The sequence below is a fragment of the Callithrix jacchus genome, chromosome 7 (assembly GCF_049354715.1).
Source record: "Callithrix jacchus isolate 240 chromosome 7, calJac240_pri, whole genome shotgun sequence".
Taxonomy (NCBI): domain Eukaryota; kingdom Metazoa; phylum Chordata; class Mammalia; order Primates; family Cebidae; genus Callithrix; species Callithrix jacchus.
In genome coordinates, this window is record NC_133508.1 from 17,800,887 (window position 1) to 17,823,177 (window position 22,291).

The 22,291-nt window shown below is 40.8% G+C and overlaps 1 protein-coding gene across 1 annotated transcript in view; it reads right to left on the reverse strand.

The window, feature by feature from the left end:
- Positions 1-22,291, reverse strand: part of CUBN (cubilin) — a 281,789-nt gene that overhangs the window by 143,927 nt on the left and 115,571 nt on the right. Inside the window, exons 29-31 of the mRNA XM_035306864.3 lie at positions 10,117-10,298; positions 4,296-4,470; positions 1,997-2,166 (exon numbers count right to left, since the gene is read on the reverse strand). Of these exons, the coding sequence (XP_035162755.3) occupies positions 1,997-2,166; positions 4,296-4,470; positions 10,117-10,298 (527 nt within the window). The remainder of the gene's footprint in view (positions 1-1,996; positions 2,167-4,295; positions 4,471-10,116; positions 10,299-22,291) is intronic.

Consider the following 22,291-nt stretch of genomic DNA (forward strand, 5'->3'; position numbering starts at 1 on the left):
AATGATAGCCTGGATAAAGAAAATGTGGCACACATACACCATGGAATACTATGCAGCCATAATAAAGAATGAGTTCACATCTTTTGCAGGAACATGGATGAAGCTGGAAACCATCATTCTCAGCAAACTAACACAGGAACAGAAAACCAAACATCTCATTTTCTCACTCATAACTGGGAGCTGAACAAGGAGAACACATGGACACAAGAAGGAGAATATCACACACTGGGGCCTGTTGAAGGGTGGTGGGCCAGGGAAGGGAGAGTATTAGGAGAAATACCTAATGTAGATGACAGGTTGATGGGTACAGCAAACCACCATGGCACGTGTATACCTATGTAACAAACCTGCACATTCTGCACCTGTATCCCAGAACTTAAAGTATAATGATAATAATAATAATAAAGAAAATCAGAGAGCCAAAAAATTTAAAAACAGAAAGAATAAAGAAAACTTCATTCACTCTTACATTAAGTGTAAAGCATTAGTTTCAGGCAGGAATGCATTAAAAGTGTTGGTAGCAATGATGGGACAGGAGGCAGGAAAATGCTTGGTTGAAGTGGGGGGGTGGGGACCCTGGTGAGTGCTCCAGCCTCAAGCCTGGACCTGTTGCCCAAAGTGAGAGCCATTCCTGTTTTCCCACCCAAATGTTGCCTTTTAGCCTGCCCTGCCCCCATTCTGTGCCCATAAGAACCACAAGCCCCAGACTCAGCAGACACGCACACACACAAGAGAGAAGTGTCTGAATGTCAGGAGGAGAAGGAGGAGCTGGACGTCGGAGACTATGGTCAGAGAGGAGGCTAGATTCCGGGGGAAGATTATCTTCCCGCTCTATCCCCTTTCAAGCTCCCCTTCCTGCTGAGACCCACTCCTACCTCTCAGTAACGTTCTCCACAACAACACCCTTCAATTTGTTCATGTGACCTGATTCTTTCTGGACACTAGACAAGAACTCGGGTACCAAGAGGGCAGGGTGTAAAAGGCTGTCACCCTGACCCTCCACTGAGCTGGTTAATACTTAGCCATCCAGAGAGAGCAAATGCTAAAAGAGCACTGATTATAATAAATGCCTTCTGGGGCTCAGGGGTCGCAGACACCCTCTCCCTGACAGCAGAGCTTAGAGCACTGTCACATGCTTGGATGCTGCCATGGGGCCTGCAGAGAGTCTGCTTCCTCCAGAGAGGAGTGACTAGCCAGTTCCAGTGTTGGTTTACTCAGTTCTTGCATTCATCTGCTTGTGTGTTCCCTTCTGTAAGGAATTCAGCTTGGCAGTAAATAAGCCACCCCCTTTGCAAGTCCAGTGAAGGAGTCAAGGAATCTCTCCTGTCTCAGTAGCAGAACTTTTTTGTCATCTGACTAAGTCACAGCCATGTTCCTTCTCCTCCACTTCATCTCCCAACTTATTCTATTAGAACATGGATTTGTTCAACTAGCAAATCAAGGTACCCTGGTCTCCAGAAAAGCAGAATCCTGTGAAAATCCCAGAGGCTTAATAACAATTAATCTAAAACATTTATGATAAACCTATTCTATGATACTTTCTGGATCTCTTTTGACGTCAGTTCTGGCTAATGATATATCGGGGGCTTTTGTGGAAATTCTGCTTTCCTTATTAAAAGAAACACACACAAAACAGAAAGAGATAACACTATTTCTTCTTCCTTTTCTCAGAGGCAGACTCAAGTAGGACATTCAGATAAAAACCACTGCAGTCATTTTTTTACGATGAAGTAACAATATGATGAAAAGCCAAGACACTAATAATAATAACGGTAGAGCAGAAGCTGACTTGCTAAATGAAACTTGAGGTTACCTACTTCCTGATTTGTTTTTAGATAAAAAGCAATGTCCTTATATTTTAAGTTGCTAATAGTTGGATTTCCTATGATTTGACATTGAAAACACCCATAAGTAATCCATTCACTAAACATACTTACATGGCAGTGTTTTGACCCAAGTTTCACTGGAGACAATGCTTGAAATTTACATCACTTACCATAATACAAGAGTCCTGTGGTTCAAGGTCAAAGTCAGTGAAGTTCAAGAGAACACGGTGATTTCTGTCAACCCGAATGACCCAAGAACAGTCTGTGTTGCTCCTATAAGGCCTGGGGTAATTTGGAGAATGAATCTCTCCACTGGGAGCCTGAAAAATCCCACCACAACCTGGAAGTGGGAAACACAATTATTTCATGAAAGGAATATGGATGCATTAAAATAACCCATTACCTGGCAATACGGATCAATGTATTACTTTGCTGGACTATTAGTTTTAGTCTATTTGGAACTTGATATCCACATTAAGTCATTTATCTCAACGGAATAAGAAGGGATGACATGGATGATTCTAAGAAAATACTTCAAACACTGAAAATAACAGATGCCAAAAGTTATTTTTAAAAATAATTAAAAGGAAATGCAAATGAATCACGTTTTCACAAAACCATGGAACACTGCTTTTTCATTGTCCTCTAAAAATATAGCATACTGGAAGAATAACACTTTTCCTTCCAAGAATTGTGATAATCTAGTAGTGCGTGCATTTAAAAATAATTTAATATTTACTCTTTAAAAATTTAGTATTCTGGATATAGTACAGTTACTTAGGGTTTTAAAAATTCCTATGCTGTTATCAAATATCTGTTTATACAATGTCTTCTCTATGACCAATCATTTCTTGAATTTATGATAATATAAACCAATAGTAGAAAAATTTGGCACTGTTTTCTTTTCTTTTTTTGAGACAGAGTCTTGCTCTGTCACCCAGACTGGAGTGCAATGGTGCACTCTTGGCTCACTGCAACCTCCACCTCCCGGGTTCAAGCAATTCTCCTGTCTCAGCCTCCCAAGTAGTTGGGATTACAGGTGTGCACCACCACACCTGGCTAATTTTTGTATTTTTTTAAGTAGAGTCCGGGATTCACCATGTTGGTCAGGCTGGTCTTGAACCCCTGACCTCATGATCCGCCTGCCTCAGCCTCTCAAAGTGCTGGGATTACAGGCGTGAGCCACTGCACCAAGCTTGTCACTGTTTTCTAATAATGGAGAATCATTTAGGATAATCTAAACACTGTGCGTGTGTGTGTACGGGTGTGTGTGTGTGTGCATGTGTGTGTGTGTGTGTGTGTGTGAGAGAGAGAGAGAGAGAGAGTGTGTATTTAAGTTAACTTTAGGGGAGAGCTCTTAAATAGCTACTATGTTATGGTAGAGTTGAGAGCTGAAGAAGTGGGGCCATAAGGTAACCTGGGATCACATATGTGCTTTGACATTTTCTTTTCTTTCTTTCTTTCTTTCTTTCTTTCTTTCTTTCTTTCTTTTTTTTTTTTTTTGAGACAGAATCTTGCTCTGTCACCATGCTGGAGTGCAGTGGCATGATCTCAGCTCATGGCAACCTCCTCCTGGGTTCAAGCAATTCTTCTGCCTCAGCTTCCTGAGTAGCTGGGACTACAGGCATGCACCACCACCACACCCAGCTAGTTTTTTTATTTTAGTAGAGATGGGATTTCACCATGTTGGCCAGGATGGTCTCGATCTTCTGACCTTGTGATCCATCCACCACTGCCTCCCAAAGTGCTGGGATTACAGGCGTGAGCAACCACGCACGATCAACATTTTCTAGCTGTGGAACTTTGGGCAAGTCACTAACCTTTCTAAGCTTCAGTGTCCTCATTGATAAGGAAATGAGTGGACTCCCTTCATAGGGTAGTTGTAAGGACTAAAGGAAATAATCCTCATAAAATAGTTAGAAAAGTGGCTGGTACACAGTAAGCATTCTGCAAATGTGTAGTTGTATATGCTAACATCTGTCAAAATATTTCGTGCCATAATTTGTTACTATACTTTAAAAATAGACAACAGGCAATTGATTTAGACTTCCTAAAATCTTGGGCAGAAAGTCACTATATAGCATACAGTACTTCCTTGGAAGTCACCAATTTAATGTTTGCAAGTTTGCTATTTGCCAAGAATCCAAAGGTCTATACTATGACATGAGATATGGAGGCTGGTTGAGAGGTACAACCCACTGGAGAGTAGGTCTGGCCTATCACCCTAGCTCCACTCTCACCATGGACTTACACACTTACGTTCTTGTTTTCACATACATGGTGACCCTTAGGAGGTTAAACTATCACGTTTTTTAGGGAAGAGTATATGTCAGGTCTTAGTAGACTTCCCTTTGGGAAGTCACTAAGTTATTGATCAGGGTGTAGCCTTCATACATTTTCCCAAACATTTCATGAAATTTAATAAGTGCTCAGCTTAAGTACTTTAGGATGCCTTCTTTTTTCACTCACCTCCAGGGACTGCTTGCCAGGAAGCATTGAAGCCTCTCCCATTTATAGATAAGTCGGTCTTGAATCGAATTGCTAGCTCATTTCCAGTGCTAGAGACTAGCATGGGGTTCTCAGGTGATCGCTGGGTACACAATTGGGCTATTCTGGGAGAGTGGAAATCGGGACCTCCATAGATCTAACATGGAATGTAGAAAAAAAGACTTAAAAAGATATTTTAAGCAATTACATGCCCTTCCCCTGCCTCATGTTAACCCCTGGCTCCTTGGGTTCTATGACAATTAGAGATTGAAATCTCAGCCTCCCTGGGTGTGGATGCACTGATGCCCTATAAACTTGAGCTGAGTTTTCAGAGGCACTCCCTCTGCCTTAGGAACACACAAGTTCAATAACCCATGAAACGCCTGCTTGTTTCATCAGCCAGGATTGCAGAGGAGGACAGTATAGATATTCCAGAATCTTTCCTATCTCCTCTTTTTGGTTTATTTCACGTCTTCATGGGATTTCCTGCTTTCTGTAATAGACACATGGCAGATCATATGGTATTAAGTCTGATTTTCTGAATTTTGGGGGACATTTAAGGAAAGAAGAAATGTCTGATTTTCTAACTCTTACAGGCACATATGATTAGTCTTAGCATAAAGCCATTGTGTTATGAAAGTTGAGTTTACTGAAGGCTACCAATATCTCAGTTATATTTTTAGGAATTTCCAGCTACCCTGCAAACTGAATGTTTTCTAAAACCACACAGACTATAATGCGCATGCTTCTTCAGGAGTGAAAATACCAGCTCTCTGGGTGTGTTTTGGAGCCTAAGGAAAGGGATGCTATGCACCTTCCCTGTGACTGTTTCCAGCACACCCATGCCCAGAAACCTGACCAAGTACACCCCACTTTTCTGCTGAGGGATTGCCCTAGACTCTGCCTTAGTCTCTAGATGGCTCCTTCTGATACAGACAGGAAACAGGGAAATATCGGGTAGAAGAGGGCAGTTGTCTGGCAAAGGCTCCTCCCACAAGCCCGGAAACCCATGACCCTGAATGGGGACAGGCACTTTGGTTTTCACGTACAAATGTCACCTTTTGGCCTGCCATGTCCCCATATCCTGTACCCATATAAACCTCCAACCCCAGGCTCCATGAGCAGATGAACAGAAGAATACAGGAGGAGAATGAGAGAGAAGAAGGAGCAAATGAACATTGAGAGGAGCTTGGCTGGGGACACTCGGATAGGAGATCATCCATGGGACAGCCAAACTTCAGGGGAATGATCATCTTCCCATTCCATCCCCTTTCCAGCTCCCTCTGACAGCTACCTCTATTACCCAATAAAATCCCCACATTCGCCATCCTTCAGGTCCATGTGCGACCTAATTCTTTCTGGATGCTGGACAAGATCCTGGGTACCAAGAGGCACTGAGCAAGTTAACACTTAAGCTATCTGTGGAAAGCAGAGCTAAAAGAACACTGTAGCATGCCCATGGGGGCTTTGAGAGTCACAGGCACCCACTGCTAGACCTTACCATGGAGAGCATCTTGCCTGAGTTCCTGCATCTGCCAGTCTGCATGCTCCCCCTCCCATAAAGGATTTGAGGGCACCACAGCTGAACAGATGAGCCACACCCCTGTCACACGACCTGCGGGTGGGTGATCAGGGAACTTTCCCATTTCACTTCTAGATCTATCACACATGACTTCAGACCACCTAGGCTCCTCCAAATCTGCCAAACTGTTTGTCTCACTGGAATCCAATACCCCAGTGACATAGTCCTCTGGAAAGGATTACTCTTCGGCTTGCACAGGGTATCTTGCAGTCAAGGAGAGCCCGGGCCAGGCCTCTAGGAGGCCTCAAAGATGGGTTTCTCAGTCTCCTCTGGGTCCTGCTTATCTCCTGTATATATGTGTGGAACTGGGAAGGGTGGTGGAGGGAGGATGAAAATCAAATAGAAGATGCTGATACTTCATCTTCAGGTCTTTTCAAACTTCAATTTGTAAAAGAAAGACCATCTTTGGAGACAGTTTTCAGGGACACTGGTATCTGAGACCTTCACAACTGCAGACTTAGTCCTCCTGTACAGGCACCCAGGGCCAGAGCCAGGAAGGCAGCTCTCAGGGGGATCTTGGTGCAACACCTTCCCACCCTCCTTCTGTGCCTTTCCTGCCCCCATTCCTCAGCAGCCCCAGCCCTTGACCACCCTCAGGGCCCACTGCTGACTGATAGGAAAATCACTCAAGTGTTCTCTGGGGAGAGGGAGTGAGAACAAGAAGCCTGCTTTGGGGAAGAGTGTGTGATTTGAATGTATAATGATTTCTTTGTCTGGTTAATTCCCCCCAGCCATTCGGGAAAGGCCAAAATGAATGAAACTCCTGTTTCACAGAGGGCTGAGCACAAGGACAGTAATTGCAAAGGAATGAAGCAGACCAACTGCTTCAGGCATATTTTTGTTAGGAGGAACTGATGTTTGTGCACTCCCCCCAATTTCATCCAAAGCAGGACTTTAAGAAGAGCCCCGTGTGGCCCCTACGTACACATATGCAAATGGCAGAAGCAAACTTGCTTGGTGCCTAGAGCTAGCTTTCTTTCCCATTTTCAAGATCTCCCTACCCCCTTGGCTAGGGCACAGTCCTCAGAGCATGAAACTGACAGCATGTGCTCCCAATCACCCAAGCCCAACCAATAACACATATTTGGAGAGACCACTGAGCCCAAATGTTAAGTTCTAACAAAGAAAACTCGCACGTCAGCAAAATATTCTTTGTTTTCTCTGCTCATACATCCCCTTGAGATCACAAACATAATAGGTATGAGTTGGCTGGACCTAGAAGCCTGTAGAAGAATAAACACTACCACTTTGGACATTATTTGCTTCCCTTCTTGCAAGGCTGAGCTCACAAAAGCCTGTCGCAGAGAGGCCAGACCGAGCTAACTGTCCACACCAAGCAATTGTCTTCGTTTATGGGTCCAAGGAGTGGATTTCCTTTTCTGCCTGATGCCAGTTCAGAATCTCTCTAAAGAGCTTTTAAAGAGATTAAAGTAAAACCAGGCGGAGTGTTTTCATGACTGAAACAATGGTCCTTCTGGCTTCCACAAATAAAACTGATAGTTAGCACATGACTCTTCAAAAGAAAGAAAAGCTGGAAAAAATTTCAGGGCGTGGTTCATTCGACTATAGCATATGACTAAACTCTGGGGGCAAAAGAAGTGGTCTGATGATCAGAGATTTAAAAATGTGTTTTAGGGAATGCTCAGGATGGAGAACATTTCAAAGCCTATGGTTTTAATCTGTTTTGAACGCTTCTTTCTGCTCTGTTAGCTCCATTTATTGTTGCAATCAAGTCAGCATTCCGGGGTTATGAGTAACCAAACAGCTGCTGTTTTTTGCAGTGGGCCACTTTCTGCACACTGATTTTTGAGGGGGAAAATGGCTCCTGAATAAATTTTGTAAAACCCAGATAAGCCCAATATTTACTAACAGTAAGGCCCCACCTGTCTACACTCAGGTGCAGGCTGAGAAAGTCAGCAAAGTTTTGAGATCACATGCCCCCCATGGGTAACTGACTTTAAACCCACCAATAACATGTTATTAGCAGCTAGGGAGGTGTGAAAAAAACCATTCCACTCCCATTATCCCAAATTTATTACAGCATTTTCCAAATGAGTTGAGCATTTGCAGAAAAGCAAAACAAGGCTTTTGAATAAAATGTCAGAGGGTTGGGTTGCTCATTTCAAGTTTCAGAAAAAAAACTTTCCCCAAATATTTAAGGGCCTCCAATTAGTTCCCCAAATCCTGCTTTTGGTGGAACATGGGACGCCACTGCTTACCATAAGCGGTGCCATGCCAGCTTATCATAACAAAAATAAGCCCCGAGAAGACTGTGCATCTTATCACAGCCATTTCTGTGAGGCACAGGGCTCTCCTTGGAAGCTGCTCCTGCCTGGAGTCCCTGATTTTATCCCTCAGGCCCCAGGCCTGCTTGCAGAAAACACCTCCTGTCTCTACTTTTTCCTGTAATGCGTGTGACAAAACCCGAAACACAATGAGCCCATTTACATTTTGCCAAGTGGGCAACAACCACATGCACTTTGGAGTATGAAAATAAAGGGTTTGGAACATTGCACAGAGCTGTGGAAGATCTGCCGCCAGCCCTTTGTAAGTGATAAGGGGTTTTATGCAACCAAGCAATATCCTTGCTGGCCAGCGAGGCCATCTGAACATTACGCACGTGGACACTAGTTCTTCGAGCTGTGAGTGTGAATTTCAGGAGGCACCTTGTTTCTCCTCTGAGACGGAGTCATGACTTGGCAGCAGTCCCTCCAAGAAGACTTGCCAGTTCTACCTGATTTCATTTGCTGTAGCTCTATCATCAGACAATAGTAGTTTATTATTAGTAAACTACTGTAGAGCTACAGTAAATAAAATCGGAGATAGAAATGGTAAGTCTTTTAGAGCTACTAAAAGTAATTCCTAGCGACTCTCGCTGAGGGGGTGACTTTAGAATTCCATTTCTTTTCAAGATAAAAATTTGTTTTATAATTAAAGTTTTTGTTAAAGTTTCCTGTAAAGTCCACACTACTCGTATCGACCCCTTGCACCCTGCATCCATCTGCGGTCTCAGGGTTTACTGGAGTGTTGAGCAGTGATTGGCTTCAGTTACCAGCTCTTCTGCTCCCCTTCCATGTGGTCATGGAAAAGACCATTAAACTTTTTGACCCTTGGCCGTGTAATGGGAATACAATTCCCCTCTTATCTCATGGAACGGTTTAATGTCTAAATGAGAACATGGAGGTAAAAATTCCTTTGTGAAATACCCCAAATGTACATTATTAATGCTGTGTCAATCAGAGATTTTGATGCTTTCATTCATTCCACAAACATTGATTGTTTACTATTTTTTAGGTACTCTGTGGAGCTGGGAATGTAGCAGTCAAACAAAGCAAACAAACATCTACCCTTATGGAATTTAGGTTCTACTGGATGTAGAATCCCTGTCATGCTGTGCCACAGCAGTCCCTAGAGACGAGGTGACAGGATTTTGTGTGTATTTGGAAGACATTAAAGTTTGCGGACAGGTCAAAGTCCAAAGTTCTAACTTTAGATACACACACACGTATATACATATATATATATGTATGTATTACATATATGCAAACATGTAGCATATTACATAATTATGTAGTGTATTATATACTTACATTATAATCTATTATACTTATTGTGATTATTATAATTTATAATGTAAGTATACAATACGCTATATAATTATGTAATATATTACATATATTTGGGACATATGTAAGATGGCCCTGGCCCCTTGAAGAGCAGCAACTTCTGGCAGGCCGTCCCTATGCTTGTCAGTGCCCATTCTCCATGCTCTGCCACAAGAATGCACTTTCTGAGGGAGCTTTCTCAGGCTGCAAGTGTGAGGTGTTGGCCATCCCAAGCGCAATCCTTACCAGTGGGAACCAGAATTGGGGATCAGTGCCTCTGCTGCTGCCCTTCAGAGTCCCAGCAGACAGAGCCCAAGTTGCCCCCAGGGGCTCCCTCTGCTGGCTCCCTCTCCTCCTTTCCTTCACTCATTCTGTCCTGGGCTCCTGCTTCCTGGCATCACCTCCTAACTCAGCTGTAGCCAACGCCCTCAGGTATTGCTTCAGAGAAACCTGGACTACATATTAATCCCATGTCTACCAAATTATCACCAAAGGGCTGATGCTCATCAAAATAGAACTCTGCTGACTACTGGAAGGAATTTGGATTCTTGGCAAAGTGATTTCCTGTTCTACCCCAAATTTTGGAATGTGCTGAAAAAACCATCTCACTTCCTACCTCCAAGACATCAAAGTTGCATCTTGCATGATACTCCACGTCGAAGTCATGGATGGTGAGCTGAATGCTACTCCCAGGGGCCGTCCTAATGTACCAGATACACTCCTTGTTGGGTGGATACCTGTTGGGGTACCCAGGGCTGCTGAAAGAGCCTGTGGCCCCAGAAAGCTCCTCACCACAACCTGTTAAAACAGCAAGGCTCAGTCAGTTCAAAGTGGGCAACAGCCAGTGGAAGATAATTCATAAATTCAACTCACCGAAAGGTAATAAAAAATATACAATGCCTAATTTAGGAGAAAACCATTAAGTTATAATAAAGTTATAATATGCAATTATAAAACAATGAGAAAAATACCATGGCTACAATTTATTAAGTTTATCCTTTCAAAGAAAACATGGATTACATATAATTTGGTACAATAATGCTTGATCCTTTTTCTTTGCATATCAAATCTGTGTACTTTTTAAAACAATGGCATTCTAGGCCAGGTGCGATGGCTCATGTCTGTCATCCCAGCACTTTGGGAGGCTGAGGCAGGTGGATCATGAGGTCAGGAGATTGAGACCATCCTGGTCAACCTGGTGAAACACTGTCTCTACTAAAATACAAAAAAATTAGCCAGGTGTGGTGGTACATGCCTGTAGTCCCAGCTACTCAGGAGGCTAAGGCAGGGGAATTCCTTGATCCCAGGAAGCAGAGGTTGCAGTGAGCTAAGATGGTGCCACTGCACTCCAGCCTGGCGACAGAGAAAGACTCTGTCTCAAAAAAAACAAGGTCATTCTAATTTCAGATTTTCTTTATTATAATAAGGTAAGAATTATATAACATAGTAGTAAGTACAACCGACTGTGTGAGCCATGGTCATGAACTTCACGTTCCTGGGTCTTCAGTGTCTTTACACTAATACATTATTGCACCGTACCATGCAGATCTAAGAACTAGAGTTTTAAGTGCTAAAAATCCTTAGCTTTTACCAGAGACTGTAGGAAATAAACAAGTAAATGCTACAGGTCCTAACTCAGGAAACTGACATTTAAAAAAAATACAATGGATATCTAAAAATCCAACCAAGGAAAAAGACAATAGCACGTGTTTATGAATGCTTATATGTCATGCCTTAGAAAAAGATTCAGGCAGACGATGACAATAAATAATTAAATGCTGTAGCCTGCGGCACACAGTAGAATAACACTGCCTTTCACTGAGTGCTCATATGGGCTTTCCATGTATTTTTGCTTCAATACTCATAATAATCACATAAGGTAGGTACTATTAGGATCCATTTCTTAAATGAGCAAATCAGTGCAAATACAGGTAGAGTGGGTTTCCCAAGGTTAATTGACACTAAGACACAACGGAGGTGATCTGGTTGTATCCTAGTACTTCATTACTATACTTCAGAGGCTCGCACATAGTTTGCAGGAATTCAGACAGAGATTTCAGTATAGAGAGGAAGAGAAAACTGTGCAGAAGAGGTAAAATTTGAGGAAGGCTTATGAGAGGAAAATTAGAAAATAAATTAAAATCATCTTGTTTCCAACAGCAATTTTTGGTGATTAACAAAATGTTTTTGGTTCTGTTAACATTTCTGTGCCTCTTTCTGTGTTTTTTTTGGAATATTCTTTATTGATTGGTAAATTCTTTCAATTACCTTCTCTAATTCTATATCAGGCCTTTTCATGTTTAAAAACAACAGTGCTTCCTTACTTCATTATGAGTATACGCATTTTTCACCTGAAATTACCATGACTTCAAAAGTAAAACACTATGTCTGAGATCTTATCTATCCACTCTATGCAAATTCCTCCTGTACAGTGAGCTAGAAGAAAAGCTTTTGAAAGTTAAGAAGTTAAAAAAAAAATTCTCCCTACAGAATTCCCAACTTCACTGAGAAGCACTGAGAAATTCTAAGAATCTTGAGTTGGTAAAGAAATCGGACTCGAGCTCAAAACACCACGATCTTCTCGACTTCTTAGTCTCCGTGCACTTGAAAACCTCTGTGTTTCCAGACTTTAAATATATTGCACAGAGCAATGTCTTCCCTGTGTCCTACAAAGTTCCCACTTATATTTCTGAAGCCTACAAAAAAAACTTTAAAATTAGATGTGCTGACGTTGTTTATAGACTATGGTGAATCCTAGAAAAACACAAGTACCATAAAAAATGAGAAAATATTTGACCTACAACAACAACACATGGCAAATATTCCTGAAGACAAAATCACCACAGATTGTCCATATGCCCTGAACCATGCCATAGCCCCAGGGAGCACAGGACATTCTATAACATGACGCTTCCTGAGCACTGCAACACAGCAGCTCACATAAACTATGTTAAGATGCACCACCTTTTACTCAAATACACTGTAGGTAAGCAAAGCCTGTTACTCCAAGTTTTTTCTCTACTTGAATTTTCAGCTCAGCTGGTTCTTTATATCAGTGGTATCAAATAAATTATCCAGTGGAAAAAATCTCAAGGAAAATAACTTTATGGGCACATGATATAAAAGATAAGAAGGAAATGAAAGCTTAGATAGCTCATTTCTGCATTTTTCTTTAGTGTTAGTTCATCAGCCAATCTGATTCTATTTTTTAAATCATAGTTGATTCATCTAAAACTCTGTGTAACGTTTTTCCATTGTCTTTTCCAATTGTTTTAGGTTTCCTTGTGAATTCCTTTGCAAATAACAGGATACTAATATCCTTCAATTAGTCACTATAAACTGGAATGGTAATATCAGATTCTTGGCATTTGGTAATACTTTAATGTTTTAAAAAATTACAGTACAGTTATATGGACCCACAGTGTCTTTTTTCTGGATATTTAAAGCAAATAATAAACAATGTTTAATAAACAAAGCAAATTTTATTTTTAAGTATATCTTGCTCTATTCTCATTAACAGCACCTGTGGATTTTTTTTTTTAAAGAGAAACTTACTTCCTTTCCTCTTCCCTCCTTCCCTCCTTCCTTTCTCTCTCTCTCTCTTTCTTGTTTTCTTTCTTTCTTTTTTTTTAGAGAGATGGGGTTTCACCATGTTGGTCAGGCTGGTCTAGAACTCCTGACCTCAGGCAATCTACCTGCCTTGGCCACTCAAAGTGCTAGGATTACAGGTGTGAGCCACTGTGCCTGGCCAGGAAATTTCAATTTTATAAGTGATAGTCTGTCAGGAAAAATATTGTATAGTTATGAGGAAGAGAGAAAGAAACTGTTAGGGCTTGAAAACTCTGAAGTTTTTTTTTCTCCTTCATGCTCTCACTATCTCCGAGGTTTAACATATCAAAAGGTTTGATTTAAAAGTTGACAGCAAATGCAAAATATAATAGATTAATTTAGTGGTACTTTTTGGTCAAAATTGTAAAGTACTAGGAGGTAAACAATTCTGATAATTATGATAGAAACTTAACTCTCTTTGTATTTCTAAAATTTGAACGAGATAAAATAGCTTCCCAACTCCATTTATTTATTCATTCATTCACTCATAAGTGTTTATTGAGCATCTGCCCATAATACAAGCAGTGTTAGAGAAGCCAAGTTTACTGAATGTCTCTTGAAAAAAAGAAAGACATTTATAGACATAAAAAGTGCTATTACCCACATGTCTTCTTGCAAATTATTAAACCCTTTTTGCTTTTCCTTCAGTTTACAAAGAGTAATTTCAACAAGTTTTGATCAGAAGAAAACAATCTAAGTTCTATTCTATCTTTTACATGTTAATCGCTGGTAAATTGCAAATAAGAATAAATAACTTATCATGCCATTACCAGTCATATTTGTGACTCTGATGCATGACAGAGGGATCACAGGCAGGGATGGGAAAAACAGATGGAAAACACAAAAGTCTAGAGATGAAAGAAGTTATATCAACCAATAGCCATCAGGAAATAACACAGGCGGGGTGTTCAGACCACCAACATCCTTGCCATCATCCAGTTACCTGTCTGACTGAATGAACAGTAAAATGTAAAAGAAATAGAGAATTTTTAAAACTGGACATTCACAATCTAAAAATAGCTGACAATGATTTAGAAAAGCCTGTCACAGTCTACATAAAGAAGATAGCTTAAAATATGAAAATACCATCGTGTATGGTAGTTCATGCCTGTAATCCCAGCAGTTGGGAGGCCGAGGCAGGCAGATCACCTGAGGTCAGGAGTTAGAGACCAGCCTGTCTAACATGGTGAAACCCCATTTCTTTTAAAATGCAAAATTTAGCCTGGTGTGGTGGTATGTGCCTATAATTCCAGCTACTAGGGAGGCTGACGCAGGAGAATTGCTTGAACCCAGGAGGTGGAACTTGCAGTGAGCCAAGATCAGGCCACTGCACTCCAGCCTGGGAGACAGAGCGAGACTCCATCTCAAAAATAAAAAACATGAAAATACCAACAAGGAAGAGGACAGTGACATGAAGAATAAAGAGTTTTGAGAGAAATAGACACAGTGGCTCTTTGCTGCTTTAGTAGGAGAAAGTTTTCATAGAGTAGACATGATTTTAAAACTGCTTAATTGGCATGTTAGATTGCAAAGCTTTTGGAAATGCTATAGTGTAACAGAGGAAACATGGACTGTGGCTTCAGACGGATGAGTTCCAAAACTGGCTGTGATAGTTCTTAGGTAAGTAATCTAACCTTTCCAATCTTCAGTTCTTTCATCTATAGCTGTATGAATACTTAATTCATAGGATTGTTACATATAATAAATGAAAAAAATCCAAGGATTTTAGCCAACTGTTATACATATCATAATCCTTCTATATCTGCTGTGTATTCTATCTTTACTCTTTTTTTCTTTTGAAACAGGGTCTTGCTATATTGCCTAGGCTGGGCTTGAACTCCTGAGCTCAAGTGATCCTCCCAAAGTGCTGGTATGAAGTTAGGAATTCAAGACCATCCTGGGCAATATAGCAAGCCCTGTTTCAAAAGAAAAAAGTCCAACATGGTGAAACCCTGTCTCTACTAAAAATGCAAAAACTAGCCAAGCATGGTGGTGCACAGCTATGAGCCCCCATACCTGGCCCTGTTTTGTATCTTAACAAGACTTTATCCCCAGATACAAGACAAAGACTTGGAGCTAGAAGAAGAATTACTGGCTAAAAAGCCATCATGAATGGCTAGAGAGGAGGTAAGAAATTGGTTGTTCATTAAGCTGCACAAAATTTTTTTTAAAAGACAATCCATATTTGTATGGTAGTTCAGTTCTCAAAGTGCTTCTATTTTATTTGAATTATTTTTATTCGAAATGCATTATTTTACTTGAAATTAACCACAACAACATGAGGCAGGCAACAATGATAATGTCAGGCCCATTGTAGCAGGTGAGCAAACTGAGGTTCAAGAAAGCTGTGGAACTTGTATCACTCAGTGAATGGCAGATGTGAGTGCAGAACCCTATTCTGACACCAACCCTCCCCGTCCCCGGCCTCCACTCCTGTGTTCTCTCTCCCCTATGCCTTGCCGAGAACTTCAGCTCAAAGGCACTGAACTAACGATGTTGAACACTGTCCTCATTACTGTCCTGTCCCTCCGCTGAAGACAGTCACCATAGCAACCTGGAAACGTAAACAAAGCAAAAATCTTTTAATTGACTTTGAGGCAAAATCTAACAGAATACATCATTAGACATCAGCTGAACTGGAATAAAATAACGCCCTGAAAAGAATCCCACGTCTTTCAGTTTTAGAGTTAATCTTTATAAAAGTTTTAGTACTGGTGACTGATCATCTGTTTGACTTGATTTTCCTCCAGACTCCCGGTCATCAGCTGAAAGGAAGTGCTTGCTTTATCTGCAGGAAACATATTGATCTACTGAACTCATAACAACCAAGAGTTACAAGCTGTGGCTAAACCTGCTTACTTGTATAGATAACGTAAAATACTTTCATAAAAGAACTTTACTAATATTGTTTTAGTTTTTGTCCCAAACAAGCCATGAGTTATAAAATTCCAGCACTGAAACATTTAATAATAATTTCCTATGTAGGTACTATCTTTAAGTTCGTATCTTTGTATTTTTAATAAGAGTTTTAATAAAAGCAAACCAGCGATAAAACAGCTAAATGGAATCTGAGCACAAAATTTAAAAAGTAAATGCTGCATTGCTCTGTGACTACACAAATCCAGTCGCCGCTTTGCACCAGAAGCCATATGCCATAAACTGATGGCATCAGGAGGAATGAAAGCTTGAAATTGACATGGCTGAAGTTCAAGGAGGATGGGAGAAAAGGAAGAGAGAAGAGACCCAACACGGACACCCTCACACCCTTATCTTTCGTTCCTAAAGGAAATGCCTGATCAATCAGCAGCTGCTATTAAAACAAAGCCAAAAGCCAAGGCACAGTAAAAGAGAATGAAATTTTAAATATAATTAATGATGATGTTCACATACTGCATTAAAATGGTCAATTTATATTCTAATAGTTTTTTCTATAACTTAAAAATAAAAACTCTTTTTGTTTTATAAGACCTTGAGATGTGCCTCACTGGTGAGGATGGTTTGCCTTCATTGTGTAAAAAGGTAGCTTGTAGGCCAGGTATGGTGGCTCATGCCTGTAATCCCAGCACCTTGGGAGGCCAAGGTAGGTGGATCACAAGGTCAAGAGATCGAGACCATCCTGGCCAACATGGTGAAACCCTGTCTCTACTAAAAACACAAAAAATTAGCTGGGCATGGTGACGCGTGCCTGTAGTCCCAGCTACTCAGGAGACTGAGGCAGGAGAATCGCTTGAACACGGGAGGTGGAAGTTGCAGTGAGCCGAGATCATTACACTATACTCCAGCCTGGCAACAGAGTGAGACCCAATCTCAAAAAAAAAAAAAAAAAAAAAAAAAAGGCAGCTTGTGGAGGGAGGGAGAACACAGAGAGAAACTGCCAGCAAGGACTCTTTTGGTAAGGCAGGTGTGATATGAATTGGTAACTAAGTGCTCGAATCTGGGGAAGGCCCAATCCAAGGCAAGGTGAACTATTTCCTGGAGTGAGCATACAAGCCTCACTGCTGATATATCTATGAAACATAAAATCATGTAAAATGACCAAAGCTGTCCAAAGGTGATTGGCATATAAGGAGAACCATAAAAAGTCAGTAATTCCTGGTTTGATGTTAACAGTTAATTCCCCAGCATTTCACAGGTGTATGGCCAAGTGATAGGCATCTGTCTTACTAGGGTCACTAGTCCTCTTTGAACACAAGGCCAAGGGTGGAGCTCCTCAAATTCATAAGGACATGAAGCATTTGCAGATGAATTTTCTGGGGGATTTGGTGAGTTTGCATGTATTCTGTGAGGATAGGAACACAAACTGGAGTGATCACAAGATGAAATCAGAGAAGAAAATCAAGTAATATAAAGGCCAAGGAACATAACATTTCCCTGAGAAGCAACAGGGACCAAAGAGGACAGCAAAAAGGAAGAAGAGGACAAAACATGGTGATTCCAGGAGAGAAGAGTGTTGTCCCTGTATTAGATTGAATACTATCCCCTCAGACTTATGTCCACCAGGACCCTGTGAATAGAGCCTTTTGCAGGCAAAGGGTCTTGGCAGATGTCATCACATTAAAATGAGATCATACTGGATTGGGGTGGAACTGGAATCCGATATGCTTGATATTCTTATACGAAGAGGGAAATTTGGTACTAGACACCAAGAAGGAAAAAGATCATGTGTGGATGGAAGCAGAAATTGCAGTTATGCATCTACAGGTCTCAGAAAGCCAAAGATTGCCATTGATCAACAGAAGCTAGAAGAGGCAAGGAGGATCTTCCCTAGGTCTTCAGAGGAATGATCCTACCAACACCTTGACTTTCGACTTCCAGCCTCCAGAATAAAGTGAATAAATTTCTGTTGTCCCATGCCACTCAGGTTGTGGTAATTAGTTACAGCAGCCCTAGGAAGCTTATATATCCTCATTCTTTTCCTGATCAATGCGGTGGCCAAACTCCCGGGTAGGCACAAAATGGTAATAAATATTTGTGTGGTAGTCAAGGAGTGTGTATTTGTAAACCAACTGTATTCCATCGTGTAATTATTACTTCCTATTTGTCATCTTGAGGTTTAGAGGATGGTTGGTCAAGGATAAGATTTTCATAAAAATAGAAAAAGTCTACTGTTGGAAAAGCTAGCAATGAATACAGGGCCAGGTATCACATCAGGAAGAAATAGGTAAACCCAAGAACCAGGGAGCTAAATCATAATGATTTTAGCACTGGACAGCCGGTAAGGGTTTAGAAAGCTTCATGTTCCATAGAGACTTCTTCCCCGCCCCATACATTGTGATAATCCATTTTATTCAACTAATATCTATACAGCAATGGATATGAAGTAGAGCATCAGGTTTCAATGGTAGAGACAAAATAAAAAAGAGTGAAAGAATAAGTCGTTGCATGAAGTTAGTGACTTGGAAAACAGACACAAGAAGCTTAGAAATCAATGCTGCTCACCACTATAAAACGACCTTTACATTCCTAGACCAGAAGTCAGATAAATATTCAAAGTTAAGACTGTGATAGCCATCTGACTATCTGAGATGGCCTAGATCTAAATACTGATCTTTTTCCTCTTAGTACCTCATTAAAGAGAAAGAAATCCAAAGGAGCCATAATTTAGGAGAGTTTCTGGGCAACATAAATTTTTATCTCCTGTGTACAAAAGGATACTATCTTTCATTTTAACCCAGAGAAATTAGCCAATCTCATCATCTTTTTGCTTTGATTAACCTTATCCATTTCCTTTTAAGCAACTAATTTCAGTCAAATTAAAAAAATGTTTTCCCAGTTGAAATTCCTTGCTTACAATTCTTCGGGAGAAATCAATCATTCAATGAATCTCTCTTCCCTCTCCTTAGATGTTTTTGAAATGATTAAAGACTTCTAAACAAAGTTCAGTATACAAAGATACTACAAGGAAAGAAATCAGACCAAGACAACATACTAATCTCCCCTGAAATAAGTAGTCATGCCCAAGGCTACTGAGCTTATTTATGAAATCCCTCAAACAAAGACAGAGAAAACATGTTCTTTATGCTGTTTCCAAGTTCAACAGTCATACTTCTATTTAGAAGTATTTATTCAAACCTGCATTCCTTCAATGTCATTATTTTGGTACACAGGCCTCTCGCAGGGAAAAGTTCAAAGAGCCACCAGGGCCCTATCCTGCAGCCTCTCCCTAATTCCTTCCCTCACCTCCTCCAACCTCTAACCTTCCCTCTGCAGGGAGTGTACTCCAGCCAGGGAAATGGACAAATGTGGGCAGCACCACGTCCACGGCAGTGGTGTCCTGTGACCCTTCAAACTCTGCCCAAATCTGAGCTTCAAGACTGTTTTCTGATTCTAACATCCCATGCTGCAGGCCCCTCACAGGGCAAATCCTGCATCCAGCCAGCCTAGGTCCTTAGCTTAGGGGAAGCAAAACAACTAAAGCAGCCAAATCGTCACATGCTCCACTCCATCCCCGTGGTCCACCCAGCCCAGCCAAGCTGTTCTGTGGGCAGCTACCTTTTCACTCTTCACTTTAATATAACTTCTCCCTCTTGCAAGCAAGTCTGTCTAACTAAACCTTGGTAACAAACCAGGTGATCTCCGTGGTTTCTCCCAGATCGGTCGATTCCATCAGCAACATACAGCAGCTCCATAACTGCACTTCATAAATGAGTAATAAAGCAGCAATTGTGTTAAAGAATTGGAAATAACATCAGCTATTTTGAACTCGTCTTTTGTCAAGCAATGTGCCCCTCCCCCCACCCCTCATATTATTGCTACTTGAACCTGAAGAAAGAATGAATTGTGTCATTTAGTGAGACGAAGCCTTTGGAACTGATCACTTGGGAAAGACTGCATATGTCTCTTAAAAACATTTAATATTATGGGAATTTATAAAATTACCTACTATAAGCTCTGATCTTCTTTGCATTGTAATACCATTTGATCTTTTTTTGCAATGAAAAGTTGTGAGGAAAATGATTTGCTTTCAGGCACAGCGGTGCTATTTATTTTATGAGCTTTGAGTTCACCACACACCGGGTTTTGTGTTCTGATTCCATTGCTTCGTGGATTCGTGAGTTTGGACACGTTACTTAACTTCTCTCAGGCTCCTTCCTCAGTTTTTCTTATCCATAATATGGGAATGATAGTGCTTATTTCAGATAAATATTGGGATGAGACATGACATCATATTTTAAAATTACACATAGTAAGAGTCATGTTTTAAAATAGTGAATGAGATGTCAATTAAACTGATACACTAAGCATTTAATCATATTTTCATTCACTCTTTATATGGCAATATAGTTTATTTTTATCAGAATCAATATATTCAGATAAATTTGAGATTACATTTAGGTGGCAATATCTACATTATTTATCCCGCATTCCTTCAATTTCATTATTTTTGCATCCAGGGCCAAAATAGTGTATATCTGAGTACCCTGTGTAACTGGGAGGAGAAAAAATCAGGGACAGGCTGGGTGCAGTGGCTCACGCCTGTAATCCCAGCACTTTGGGAGGCCGAGGCAGGCGGATCACAAGGTCAGGAGATTGAGATCATCCTGGCCAACATGGTGAAACCCCGTCTCTACTAAAAATACAAAAATTAGCTGGGCGTGGTGGTGCGTGTCTGTAGTCCCAGCTACTCAGTAGGCTGAGGCAGGAGAATCCCTTGGACCCGGGAGGCAGAGGTTGCAGTGAGCTGAGATTGAACCACCGCACTCCAGAAAAAAAAAAAAAAAATCAGGGACAAAGTATATTATTGTCATTACTGCTCTACAGATTCTCAAATTCTACTAACTCTTCTAAGTGGGAGTTACTGTCCTACACCAGATTTGTCCTGTTTGTGAGACAATGCTGCTGACGCCTGGCATTGCTTCCTCTGTTCCTCTGAGTACACACTGCATTCACACAAAACAAGTCCTTGGATACGTAATGTTTGAGACAAATATGGCAACATTTAAGCAAATGGTCAAAAAGAGAAACCTCTGGGGACAAAAATTATGACTCTATGCCGAATGTCACATTTGTACTGAGTTAGCTTAGAACACAGTTTCTACACTTCATTTCTGGCCACTATGATATTTGAAACTGAAAAAAGAAAAACAAAGTGTGTACTTCTGGTTTTTGTGTTGTACAGAAAAGTGTGGAATCCCCTGGAAAGTACATGCACTCCTCTATCGGGGATATTGTTGCCAGGGAACCAGAACACAAACAGAAGTTTCGAGAAAGCCCTTCCTTTGGCCCAGATCTCAAGGACTGTTATTACAAATTGTGCAATCTATGATTTGGGAAGGTCATGGTGGTTTGAGGGTTATTTTTTTCTTTTTATAACGGTTTCAAGGAGTGGCAATAGAAATAGAACTCCAACTTTTTCAAACAGAAGCGACATGGGAATGGGAGGCAAGACTCCTGAAAGGCCCTTGCTGGTGAAGAGACTCAGAACCAAATGAGATGAAGGTCAACTGTGTGGATGTGTATTTACTGCTGTTGTCAAGGATGCAGAAATGTCAGGAGTGAGCTTTTCCACTCATTTTGAAAGGTCTGCATATGCACAGGTTTCATGCTGCCTCTGATCATTACGACATTTCTGGAGAAGCTCTCAAGTCGAGGCCAGAAGAGCTGCAGGGTTTTTTTTAGTCATTATTCCAATTCTACAAAAAGGAGTTATTTAGAAACAGATTTCTTAGAAATGAGCATTGTCCACTAAAAATTTCTTTGCAAAAAATATATAAGTGAAAAATTGTCATAAATGACAATCAGACTCAGTGTCATGACACAGAAACCTGTGCTTTCGTTCCACACTAAGATGGAACTCATTTCCAGTCTCCATGCTTAAAAATATTTTAAGAGTATCACAAAGACAAAAGCCCGAAATAACAGTTAGGCTGAAAAAGCTGTCATAAACATGAGAGAGAGAATAGTCAGCATTTAGGGAAATATCTGTTAACTTAAACAGAGCAAGTTGTTTTTAAAAGTTTCTTTTTAACTTAAATTTCTACCAAAACCAAGCAGGAATTTTTTGATCTGACATCATATTCTTGAGGTTACTTTGGAGGCAGATGGTTGGGTTCTTTACCGTTTCTCTCTGTGTGACATTATACCTATCACAGCCTAGTAGGAAGCCATACTGTGAAAGCAATTCCATCTCCTACAGACAGAAAGGTCTGTGCCTGAGATTAGAACCAGACAGTGTGATTCAC